The following is a 12993-nucleotide window of genomic DNA, read 5'->3' as shown; positions in this document are numbered from 1 at the left end:
CCCCCCCCCCCCCCCCCCCCACCTTTGTTTATAAACAAACTTTCAGGAGCCTGAAAAAAATGGCCAAGGGGCAGAAGCTTAGGCTACCTGTTTCCAAGGCATTTGAGAGAGGAGGAGGGTTTCACCTACAATCCACCTGAGATGAGCAGGACTGGGTGCACCGATGGGAACACTGCCCGAAATTCAGAAGCACACGTTACCAGAGTCAGACGCACTCACTTCGAACTGGTGAAGGAACCAGTGCAAACCGAGGCTGCCGTCACTTCAGCAGCCCTTCCAGCTCCCCTGCGCTGCTCTGGGGGCATTAGGCGCGGATGCACAAAGCATCCACCCAGCTGCCTACCTGTGCGGTCTAGTGAAACAGAGGCTGCAATTTCTCCGGCTAAAGAAATTCAATTAATAAATGAATACATCTTTTTGAAAAAAGCAACACACGCCAAAGAAAAAACTCAACAGCGGGGCTATTTTTAAGCTGGATCACTTCCCCGATCCAGCTTGTTGCGTTGCTCCACTGCCAATCCCTCCTACAAAAACCAAGAAGGTGACAGAGGACAGGGCTGAATGGTGGGATGGCAGCCAGGGCTGCAAGCGCTGGCAGCTCTGGATCAGCTCCAGCCAACTCGGAGCAGAGGTCGCGCGGCCCCACAATTCGCCGGTTGTGTGCTCCTCCTCCTCCTCCCTTTCACCTGACAGGGAGTTCACCTTGCTGTGTGGTCAGCGAGTTCGACGCGCTAAACCAGCAGAAGATGAGCTCTTGCTTCTCCTTCTCTCTCCCTGCTAGATTTTTTCATTTTTTTTCCCTTTTTTTCCTTTTTTTTTTCTTTTTGCTAATTTGGCACCCCGAGTTCAAGTCCCTGCACAATGACATGAGCACCACTAGGAAGGTTTCCCTTCCCACAAGGGGCAGCAAATCGGCTTATACTATCACTCCATCAACTTCAGCCTTAATTATTCAAATTCAAGTAAACCAGTTCACAGTGTATGGACAAATTTAACTCGTTAATTTATTATTATCACAGAGTTGAAGGTGACCAAGGCAATTCACCGTTCTTGACTAAACTAGGACAAGAGGTCACGTCTCCTGCAAACCACGAGCGTTATAAAGGGATTTGGTGACCTGAGAAAGTGACACTGCTTTATACTTAATTTGTTATTAAGCCTCTTTGTGTTAATAACTTTATCTGAATTTCTGGCTCAGCTGATGACATCTGAACAAAAATCATAAAAATAGAATTAAAGTGAAAACAAGCCTTCTGTGACCAGGGACGGTACCTGTTTCCCTTCGTGGAAGTTCAGGACTGTGTGGCTCGCTCAAAGCACCTAGTCCACTCCAAGAAGAAATAAATGCACATGGCAAGCGTACGGTCTTTTAGCCAGAGTTATTCAAACCTAAATGAATATTCTTAACCTGCAGTTAACTGCAAACATGAAGACTTCAGTGCTTCCAAGCAGCTTTCTGCACAAGTTTTTAGTTACTTCGGGTTTCTTTATGGAGGTCCACTCACTAAAGGATGGCATTTCCTTGTGAAGACTACACAAAAGCCACTACATAACCAATTTTTCAAGCAAACGTGAAGCACTTCTAGACACTTCAGTCCTATACAAAAACCTGGAGACCATCCTCCTTGTTAAGGATCTGGGCTTCCAAAGTGGAAAGCAGAGGGGAAAAACTTACGCCGACCTGAAACCCCGAGCTTGTAATCTGCACCAGTATGAACTCTTACCATTTAGAAATCTACAACGTGCTCCTTCCTCAGCCACTGTTTTGCTGCGTGCTTACACTTTCTTGGCCTCTGAATGTCACCAAGGGCACATCTCAGAATGCCACCTGGCACGCAGCTGGCGAGCAGAGAGCTTGGATTCCCTTCCCCTGCAGCTTTATGAATGTCACAGGCTTCTTGTTTAAAGTGCTACACGGGCACTGCAGTAATTCTGCAAATGTGCCTACCTGGTCAGTTCAGCACAACCGTGTCAAAATATGCATCTGCAGGATGCTTCTCCGCTGACGAGAGGAGCAGGAATCCTGTCCCTCAGCTTCCTCTGGAGGTGTTTTGTTCAGGGTTCAGCAAAGTGCACGGTGAGTTGCAGCCGTGAGCAGGATGTTATTTGAAGGCATTTATTTACATGGGTCAGAACTCAGATTGTTACGGTAAACAGGACAACTTGCTTCCAGGAAGCAAGCAAAAAATAATACATAAATCAGGGGAAGACTGATGTCGTTCTGTCATACAAGATAAAGAATAAAACGAAATGAAATTCAAGGGATGTTTAAAGTTTGTACCTCGTTTTTTGTATGTAGCAAAGCAATATCAGTGTGAAGTCTACCAAGGCCCACATAATCCTACTAAACAGATTGAATCTAGGCAGAAATTGAGTTAGGAGACATGAAGTCGCATTGCTTTCAGAGGAGTATCAGCAAAACTCATTATTAGCTGCCTCGTCCTCTGCTGTGATACAGAAAGCCAACAAATACCACTTCCTAAGCCAAGCACAAGAACCTGAGGCGCGAGGCAGCCGTGACGTACGCACGCCGCTCTTCCTTTGGCCACCAAACCTCCTAAACGTGTGGAGATCCCAAACACCGAGCCTGTCCTCTACAGTTCCCTCGGGTGCAGCGTCAGGGCCTGGTCATCTCAGGTGGATTCAAAGGAAGAACGCAAACCGCAGGTTTCCTCCAGGCCCTCCTGCCCGCCAGCGCTGGAGCGCTTCCAGCAGAAGCTCCTGCCCCAGCCGGGCAGGGACAAAGCGCTGCTCACCCCCATCGTACGCTGGGTGGGGGCAGACCCAGGGCAGTGTGGGATTCACCGCCGAAACCTTTTCAGTATTTTCAAAACATAGAGACAAAACTCTACACCCTCAGGAACCCAGGGGAGGGAAGGGAGCATTGAGAACACAGCACAAGGCAGGCAGCAGGAGCATCTGCTTTCGGATTCCCAAAAGAGAGGAGGAGGAGGAGAAGAAGAGAGAGAGGTTTCATATCATTAGATTAGAATGGAAACCACAGGGCAGGAAAATGCATTCAGATTTTTTTTTTTCCTAAGGTGGAGGAAGAACCCAAGAGTGAGTGAGTGGCCTCCAGAAAGATCCGTTTCCTTTGCTTCACCATCAGATCACCAAACTGCTGTTTTTCCATTGTTATGTGAATACCAGGTGCTTCGTGCAGCTACACCCCACTCAAACACTGGGGCCTCCCATTTTCATGCTAAGCAGGAATAATCTTGCATTCTTTTTAAAACATTGATTATTTTGGGTAGAGATGGATGCAAGGATACCACAAAATTATTCGTTGGGCGTTTTCTCATTCTGTTCAGATTCTGCCCCATCCCTCACATCGGCTGTCAGTTCTGCAACTGCTTTTTGCTCTAAGATGACAAAAAAGCAGCAGAAAACTGCATGGTCAAGGACTCCAAAAACATCTCTTCGGATTGCTTTCGTTTTTTATATGTTTATCAAGGGTTCAGGATGAGATTGATCAAGGAACTCTTCAGCAACAATGTCTGTTTTAACTGAAAACCAGAAGCCTTGGGTTTTTACAATTGCAGAAGAAAATAGTTTTCATAGTCCTAAGTCAAGTCTTCACAGAAAGCCTCCAATGTTAGTGTCGCCTAGAAGGAAAAGGGCAGCCATGGGCGTTTAATATAGGGCTGTAGGGATGGAAGAGTGAGGGTGAAGTTTGTGTATGAAGAAGAAAACGCTGTGCTGGAAAGCACAAGCAGGGGCAGACGGAGGATAGAGCTCACCACTTTGTCAGGATGGTTATTTTTGCTCTTTCTTTTGCAATTACATCCAAAAAAGTAGAGATCTGATAGAGGCCAGAGGCTATTCCCAAAGCCAAATAGAAATGACTAAAATCGGGACTAATTCGCAGACAGCTCTGGCCTATAAATATCAGAAGAACAGCAGAGAGCAGAATAAATATTTACAAACTCAGCATAGCTGATTGTTTTGGTAAAGCGTATAGATTTTTATCCACAAAGGGAAGTACAGCTCTCTAAGCCACACAGTCATTTACTCCTTCAGACTGTTTTATTAAAAAACAAAACAAAACAAAACAAAACAAGAAAAACCATGGTAGTAAGCCCAAACTAAGGATGGGGAAAGGGCTAAATCTCCTTTGTTTTGTACACGGATCAGCTGCTTTCTGGTTTCCAGATAACACAGAGACTGAAGAAGTTCAGAACGCGTCTTGGTGAACACATGATGAAATTTGCAGAGGGCTCTGAACATGAGCAGACCCCAGAAGACATGTTGAAGCAAAGAGGCCACCTTAAGGTTGTGAACCTCAAATTCAGGAGAAAGACATATAGACTCTACACGGAAACTGCTTAGCTGAATTGCAACTTCAAAATCTCTTGTGTGCATGCACACATGTGCACACACGTGTGTGGGGGGAGTAGGGAAATTTTGTTTTAATTGAAAATGGGAATCTTAGCATTGATTAAGTCAAGCAGAGTATAGACATGCACTGTGCAAGCTTCCCCCATAGAGCTTTGGCAATGCACCTCGCTCCTGACCTGCAAAACTCCCTGCTATTCCAGTGCTGAACCTCCTGGGCAGAGAGAGAATCACATCAATTTGTCATTGTGGTGATACTGGTTACGTGATGAGAACCAATTGCCAATTAGGACAAAAATCACTGAATCTCTCTGCAACTGACCTAAGCAACATCTGAAATCTCATCTCCAGAGAAATAAATTACCATTAGCTCTCAACGAAACCTCCCCTCTTAACACGTTTTAAAGACCAAGATAGGTGTGCGAATGCAAATTCAGCGGGGGGAGGTCCGCAGGGGCAGGGCAAGGGGAACGAGGATGCTTTTACGAAGCATCAGATATCTCAAACGTGAAAGGTCAGTATCTCAGAAATACCAGGCAAGTCTGCAAAAGAGAGTAAACAAAATCCTTCCACATTTGAGATATTACACATTTTTCTCTGGACGTATTTTAATGCAATGAAGATGTAGCTGGGGGGGGGAGGGCTGTTACGCTTTGTTTTTACCAGCTCCTGTCACATGAAGTTGTTTTACCTTATTCTGCCTTCCCCACAGGGCACCCATTGCTAGTGCAATGAGAAGGGGCTGGTATGAAGGCTCAACTGACTCCCTGTTTGCTCAAAAGGCTGGGGAACCTGATCCCACGTTACAGACAGGAGCATCTAGGAGCATTCGTACATGCTGCCCAGAAATGACCATGCTCAGAGTCTGGAGTCAGAGGGAACAGGAGACAGTCCTCAAAATAGGTTTTCCCTTCCCCCATCACACTAATTCCTGCTGATCTCTACAGAGCATATTCTCTAGGCAATGAACTGCCTTTTACTCTGTGCAATCAAAACAAGAGAAGCAGGTACAGAAACAGGACTTACCTTGGAGCCGCGCTCATTAAAGATTATCTCTACATCAAGGATTTTGCCGAATTGCTGCAGAGACAAGGGAAAGAAAAAAAAAAGGATTTGTTTTTGGCAATCAATTTTTCATACCTTTTAGGCGCTGGCTTAACACAAGAAGGGAGGTGAGAATATTTCCATTTCTAGCATACAGGCAAAAGCGTAAAATACCAGTGACATGACCCAGTTCTCTCAGGTTAGGACACACAAAACCTCTTGGTCACAGACCCCAGGTTTTCTCATGAAAGCCTGAAGGAAGAAAAACAATCTCTAGAAGAGTTTCAGAGATTTCAGCTGGTTTCCCCCTGCTGGCTTCCCCCTCACCTCTTTTAACCTAAACAGCTATTTCTTTCCTCATTCTGCTATTTTATCTAAGACATGGTTATATGATCTCATCTAAGACTTCTAACAGCAGTTCTCAAATGTAATTCAGCATTTCATCTTCCTCCTGAAGTGGCTATCACAAAGAAACTGAACAGTGAGGATGTTTCTCTGGAGGGGATATTCACAAAAGACTCCCAGCCCTAGAAATTCCAAACTCCAAATCTCCTCGTTTTTCCCCTTTACTTTTGGAAACTCAGCCTTCAAAAGAATCAATGGAAGATTCAGAAACTGTGACTACAGCCAAATCACAACAGTTGTTTTTTTTTGTTTTTTTTCCAAAAAAGATCACTCACTTCAACTTGTGACATATAAGAACCTGTTAAAAACCCATGTAACTTTGTCACGTATGATGATCCTGATTTCTGCCTTAGCCTGGAGACCCCAAGGGAGAACAGTGCCCCACTGCTCTGTGCTGTTTCAACAACTGGTTCCAATGATCTCACCACTTAGCACACAACAAAAAGTGGGAAATGAGGGCTACAAGCTAGAAGGGCAATTTGCCACACCACGGAACCATATGTTGATCACATCCCTTGCCTGGGAACATATTTTAGTATTTATATTGATCTGGCCAGATTCAAACCAGTATTCTGTACATAAAAGGTATTACCCCTTCAACAGAGCCCCACAATACTCTGTCAGCTAGAAATATCAGTGTTGTATTTATTTCCAGATTGGAGGTTTGCTCTCCAGAAGGACAGCTCCAAGATCTCATTCTCAGGGGCTCACATATGTGGAGCCTTTGTTCCAGAAATCTCTATTGTTTTCAAATAAAATATGTACCTGAGTGTGCCTCATGCCCCATTCTTTACAAAAGCTTTCATCAACATGGTTTTCATCTTACTGCCTGCAGAAGTTTTACAGGAGGTAGGAAGTGAAGGAAGAGGCAACAGGAGAAAAAAGCGTGGTTTCACACTTAGGAAAGATGGCGAACACAACCTCTGGGCATTGGAACTCTACTTTGCCACGGTGCTCTTAATATATTTGCCAGTTTTTTTAAATCAACATTTCCATATGTAGCCATGTAGGTATAATGCTTATTTTCTGGGTGCTCTGCTTGAAAGACTTGTCTCCAGATTTGCAAATGTGGAACATTTGCAACAGTAAGCTATGATGACTGCAGAGAAGCTTTGAATATGTAAAGCAGTAAAAAGCTATTAAGTCCCTTCAATCGTCTTTATGCAAACAAAATACTTCCAACAATTTTAGCCATAGTTTCTGTCTGCTCCCATCTTCCATTCTTAAAACGGAGATGGTTGTATTCTTTTACAAATGCTGGATCACAGATGTTGTTTTTACTGTTCTATTGTTTAAGGACAATACTTGATCTTCTATTCATCTCAAAACAATTGCATTCACAATATCCCACGTTACCCAAAATTTGAATAATGCTAATGTAAACGTGAACAGTGACTGCATCTTCCTTGAAACCCCAACATCTCAACAGCTTAGGCTTGATCCATGCTGGATCCTCTTTTGACCACTGCTGTGCCAATCACAGCTAAAATACATTTTCTATTTCTATCCCACGCTTGGTGTGGGCTTGTCTATAAAGGAGATTAGCCGTTGATTGCTTTTTGTTGTCTTTGTTGTTTGGGCACTGCCATGAAAGAAATCAGTCATGATTGCTTTCTTGGTAGACTATTTCAGTGTAGTTACACAACAGGGGCTGAACCAATTTAACAGCTCATGGCTGCCAAAGGGCTGTCCCTGCTCCTTCATCCTTCCTGCCTGGGCTCCCCAGCTTCCTAAAGCTGGCCCCCATTCTCGTTCTCACCCTTGGATAAACTGATACAGCTCACCAATCCCACAAAAAAAAAAAAAAAAAAAAAAAAAAAAGCCCAGCAAATGGAATAAATAAGACATTTTTGACGCTTTACTGATCTGAACTGGTTCCAAGGGTCGGGAGAGCGTTAGGGCTCTGCGAAGCAAGGGAGAATGGAAAGCTGCACACTCAGCCCAAGAACAGGATCTGTCCCTGCCAGATCAGCTCAGCTGTCTAGCCTTGCCACACGCGCTGAAACAGCCGGGCTCTTGATAAATGCAAATGCCAAAATTATTTTCAGAATCTTCAGAGCCATCAAAAATCACCGGTTTCTTCTTCATTAGAATCATCTTAAAAGAGAACAAACTGTGCAGCTTCTGGTGCACAATTATGCCTTGCCATCTTCCCCTTTCTCCACACCCAGCTGGGCCTGGATACTCGGGTATTACTGCCAGAGCTGTTTGCCAGCCCCATTCGGCCAAGCTCACTGCTCAGGGTTCCCACACCAACAGGAAATCCTGCCTTGTGTGTTTAATTCCTCAGGAGCGGTAAGAAGCTGGTGGTAATGCTGAATGCGAGCAGTCTGACCCAGCTCTGAGACAGGTGGTAGGGCTGTCTCTGTGCCTCGAAGATGAAGGAGATATATGTTGTTTCCTCAATGATAATTAAGATCATCAAATCCTACTGCTGCAGCAAGCACCACTTGAAGCCTGCTGCAATGGGCTACAGCCACCTGTGCAATCTGCCCCATCTTTGTTCCACCTAAAAGTTGTGAGGCAGGAGGGAAGAAACTTTTCGGGACAGAAGGGACAACAGCAGCTAACTGCTGAGCTGATGTTTGCAGGGAAGGGGTTTCCTGCTCCGTGAAATTCCCTGGAAGAAAGCAGCCTGGCTGCGAGGCAGGAGGACGAGTGCTGGGGCTCTCCAAGACTCTGCCACGGCCGCTGCCACAGCTGCTCTGGCAGCTCCGAACATCACGGCTCTTGTCCTTACTGCTGCAACGGTTACAGCAGGTCCAGGACTGGAGGCACTTTTTTTTTTTTTTTTTGGTAGCAGGCCAGAATTTTCCTGAAGAACGAAAGCAGGGAAAAAAAGAACTAGTTCATTTTAGCGGTTTATATCTCCTTCAAAGCTGAATCTAATTTTGTGGAACATAAAAAGGCACTTTGTTCTCCGATGGTGCTTCCCCTACCAAATGTCAACAGCTTACTGCAAACAATGGAAGTTTTAAGAGCTCCTTTGCAAAAGGTTACAAATTTTGTATGGAAAACGCTAGGCCGTGTAAATAAAAGGGTCAACACCAAATGCCCTCCTAGTAATTTTTTAAAATCATGTATACAGGCATGTTTGTGTTTTACAGCAGACAGAGGGTCTGGCCAAATAAAACAAGATCCATGCTTAGGTCATCCATGATGGGGACTAACCCTCTAATCTCTAACCTTGAAGACATGAATCACTGTGCTCATAGACCTGACTCTTTCACTCGATGATTACCATGAACATCTATTTACAACGCAGCACAGCAGCAGTGGAAAAAAATCCTGACCAGAGTTCACAGCCTCTGAAGAAAGCATTGTGGAGCTACACATCTCAAATGCTCCCCACCGTGACTTCAACAGCTTACTGTGTGACCAAGGAGCCAGCACGTCCCACTACACGTCAGGTCGTGCAAGAAGCCTCCTCTGTGAACTGGTTGTGCACCAGAACCATATCAATCTTATGGGTATGCATGTGTGGTTTTTTTGTTGTTGTTGTTTGGTGTGTTTTTTCTGTAAAGCAGGTAAATGAGAATCATCTCCTATATGATAGCAGCAGGGGCTGCTGGAAATAACAGTTTTAAGGGGCATAAAGATATTAAGAGACATCAACTATGAACAGAACCCAATTTTCTTGCTTGAACATGATGTACCTTATAATAGATGCAAGGGCATTGTGCAAGGAAGAGCATGCATGCTGTGTGTTTCTTTCTACCCAGATGACACGAAGGCAGCAGATTTTTCCAGCAGAGGCCATAACTACATATAATAAATTTGAAAGATCTGGCACCAGAGAGCTTTTGCCTTCCAAGGCACTGACAGTTTCATAGGGCCCCTCTTGTCTGCTCTGTTCCAGCTGGCCCTACCTCCTCTCTGTCTAGAGCTTTCAAAAAATCAGCTCCAAAACGTGCCAGACAAATAACTTAACCCTAAAGATGCCAGTAACAGGAAGTACATTGTGAATTCTCTAGAAATTATGGAACAACAAAAGGTAACATAAGGCACCATCTGACAACCTCACATCCCTACAACAAAACTTTGTATGCACAAGCAGCTTTGCAATGGCCCTATACAATTCACTTAGAGCCGAGTGCAGTGAAGTATCTAAACCTAGAAGAAACAGTCAATTTTCAAAGAGTGTCTAAATTCCACTAGAAATTCAAGATTGCCAAGAAATGAATTGCCTATGCAAGAAATAATTTCAGGACCTCAGGCTTGAGGTGCATGAACAATGGTGCTTCGCCTGCAGGACAGGTCCCTGCTGCACAGAGTGCCCTTACCACCCAGCTCCCTGCTCCATGGGCTGTCTTTCATCTGGAACAGCTGTCTCCATCATAGGACATATTAGTGCTGTTATGACAGTCTGGGGTCTGCCAGAGCTAAACTGTTATCAAGACATGAACTTCCTCACCTAAAGCTGGGTCACTGCTCTTCAAAACAGTGGAGCCAACCCTGCTGTGCCTTCAGCTAAGCTGCACCAGTATGCTTGGCTGACAGGAAGATGAAAGCAACAAAGATTTGTAAACCAAAGCTCTACCATGGTTTAGCAGCTGAATAGACGGTAAACAAGCACCAGCAAGCCCTTATTAGGGTTGACCTGTTGCCCAACACGTTTTCTAAGAAACCAGCCTTTAAAAGGAAGCCATGCAAAGAGCACAGATTTCTAACAGGATTTACAGACCGCAGCCATTGCGGCAAACAAAGTGACAAGGAGCATGGTTTCCTCAGTCATTCATTTTTGTCTGACTCACAAAAGATTTTCACACAAAACGGTGAGATGCAGGTAAACAGTACCACAGGGTACCGCTCCAGAGATCTTAATGGCGGGCTGGCTTCCAGCGTACATTTCCAGCTACTTCTCCCTGCCTTGTGCCATCCCTGGAGATGTGCCTGCACCTCAGCCTGGCGCTGCTGCACCGTGAGAGGTGCTTGGAACCATGCCCACAGACATGGCATAAACTCAAAGCTCGGTTTGGGAGGACTCAGAACCCTCAGAAGACAGAGGGTCCAACAGCTGGTGACAGCTGAAGTGACACATGTACTTTTGCAGAGAAATACCACGGTCCCCAGCACGGCTATTCAGACAAAGCAAGGCTGCTCAAGCAGCACTGAGTGCACCGTTCAGTCACAGAAGGTGAAACATCTGGAAAAACAGCACTGCCTCTTCTGACACTACTCGACAGCATCAGCAGGAACAAAGTCCTGCCCTGCGACAGGGCCGGAGCTCTCCCTTACGACAGGAAAAGCGAGGAAACAGGGGTCTTCACAAAGAGCACACCTCGTGTCACAGGTTTTGTTCCCCAATTTGTTCCTCAGTTTTTGTTCCCTGCACAGTGCTGTGTAGGACTGGCTACGCGTTATCGGTGGTCAATACTAGTCAAAGACTAAAGAAGCTAAAACACATCCTGATACACAGAAGATAGATTTCCTCCTTCAGATGTCCAATCCAATCAACGAGCAGACTCCCTTTCCAGAACTTTCCTATTATTCTTGGCCTATCGCGTTACTTGCCTGTTTACTTGAACACCCAACAAATAGTTTCCTGACATTTCCAACAGTTATGTATCATAAATTACTTGTGGATTTACATTCATTTATTGGCAAATACTGGCCTAAAATCCTACCAAAAACTTGGTAGGAAGAGCTGCAGTCCAGTTTGCTACTGCTTCAGCAAACTGTAGGCCTCACAGAGGTGTTCGGTACTCTGACACCAGAATGAAATTAGATGAAAAATTATATCCACTGATAGATTTTAGGAAATGCAATGTATCAAATTGTTTCCCCAGAAGGCAAGACCTTCAGGTTATGAGACTCTGCAAGAATATCTATTATGGAGCTCCCAGAGCTGAGCTGTTTCGATCATACAAAGCAGTGGCCTACCACAACCGTGAAGAGTCTTGCGGCAGAGATATGAATTATGCTCAGAGAAGGAAAATGATAACATTGCCTTCCTTAAAATCTTATATTTAAAAAAAAAAAAAATAGTCACTGCTCTGTCACCTTTAATAGGTAAAATTATTAATAGCCATGAAATGAGCTACGTGAAATGTTGCTAATAAATAAATAAATACATAAATAAATAAATTTGTATACCAAATTTTTCTGGCCTCCTTTTGAAGCCAGAGCCTGAGAAGTTTCCCACTGTCTACACTACTATCCCACCTTCATCTACAATCTTCATCAATGTATTCCTTGTTTTCATCTTATACTTTCTCCTGTTTTAAAAATAAGAGAAGATTTGTAAGAACTTGAGAGTGTTTCACCAAGGTCAATTCAGAGAAAAATCAATTCTGACTACTTGTCCTGTTGCTCTCACAACAGATAAGTAGGATTTAGTACACAGTTGTCCACATGAAACACCAAAGCAAAACTTTGATTGTTTTTGTGGAGGTAATTCATGATTCTGCCTGCAAATAGACAGATTTTCCTTTTGCAGGCAGTCCATCCCAGCCTCCATCTTCCTCAGGAGACTCTGAAGGCCATCAGAACTGACCATATTAACTCAGCCATTTTTATAGTGGGAGGCAAATTGCTTCCTGAGGCCTAAGAGTGAAGGCATCAGTCATGAGATACAACCACAGACACTATCACAGCACAAAGCTGAAAGGACTGGGAACACACTGAGGGGAAAGAGCTTTTCTCCTCCTTACATAGTCCATTAAGGAAGGAAGGCAGCCTAACAGCAGTTAAGGAGAAGACTGCTACCATGTGAGAGGCCTTATACAGTTTGTAGAACGTCCCTCAAAAACTGGTTAAGATTTTGAAAAGATGGGATAACTTGTTTTTAACTCTGAGAGCACTTTAACTCCCCCTTAAGATCCTCCATTGTTTAAAATTAGCCTAAATGACTATGACTTTTACCTTTTATTTCAAAGTTAATTGTGAAAATTCTCATTTTCCAACTGGAAAATCTTGTTATGAGTGTAAACAAGATTTAAAAGATTTTTTAGACAGCACAGACTAGTCATCTCCCAACCTCTCTTTGAGAAGCTGAATAAATGAACCCATCATCTTACACACCTAAGAAGCCACTCATCTTCAAAGCTGCAGATTATTTGTATGGTCCTAACGTGAACTCAGAACTGAACAAAACTATGCAGTCTTTCCACCTTGAGCATAATACACATCTCTCTCCTTCAACCCAATACTGCCCTTTGCACTGCTGAAGCAACTATCTTCAGTGATAACCAGTACTCTGCCAAATCA

The 12993-nt window shown here is 44.1% G+C and overlaps 1 protein-coding gene across 25 annotated transcripts in view; it reads right to left on the bottom strand.

The window, feature by feature from the left end:
* Positions 1-12993, bottom strand: part of RBFOX2 (RNA binding fox-1 homolog 2) — a 160079-nt gene that overhangs the window by 26632 nt on the left and 120454 nt on the right. For all 25 annotated transcript variants that reach the window (XR_004754748.1, XR_004754750.1, XR_004754751.1 and 22 more), the window contains one exon: positions 5362-5415. Coding sequence is in view for 16 of the 25 variants with exons in the window: in XM_035340222.1 (XP_035196113.1) it covers positions 5362-5415 (54 nt within the window). In the remaining 9 variants the exon portion in view is untranslated. The remainder of the gene's footprint in view (positions 1-5361; positions 5416-12993) is intronic.

The sequence above is a fragment of the Oxyura jamaicensis genome, chromosome 1, assembly GCF_011077185.1.
Source record: "Oxyura jamaicensis isolate SHBP4307 breed ruddy duck chromosome 1, BPBGC_Ojam_1.0, whole genome shotgun sequence".
Classification (NCBI taxonomy): domain Eukaryota; kingdom Metazoa; phylum Chordata; class Aves; order Anseriformes; family Anatidae; genus Oxyura; species Oxyura jamaicensis.
This window is presented reverse-complemented; position numbering and strand designations above follow the sequence as displayed.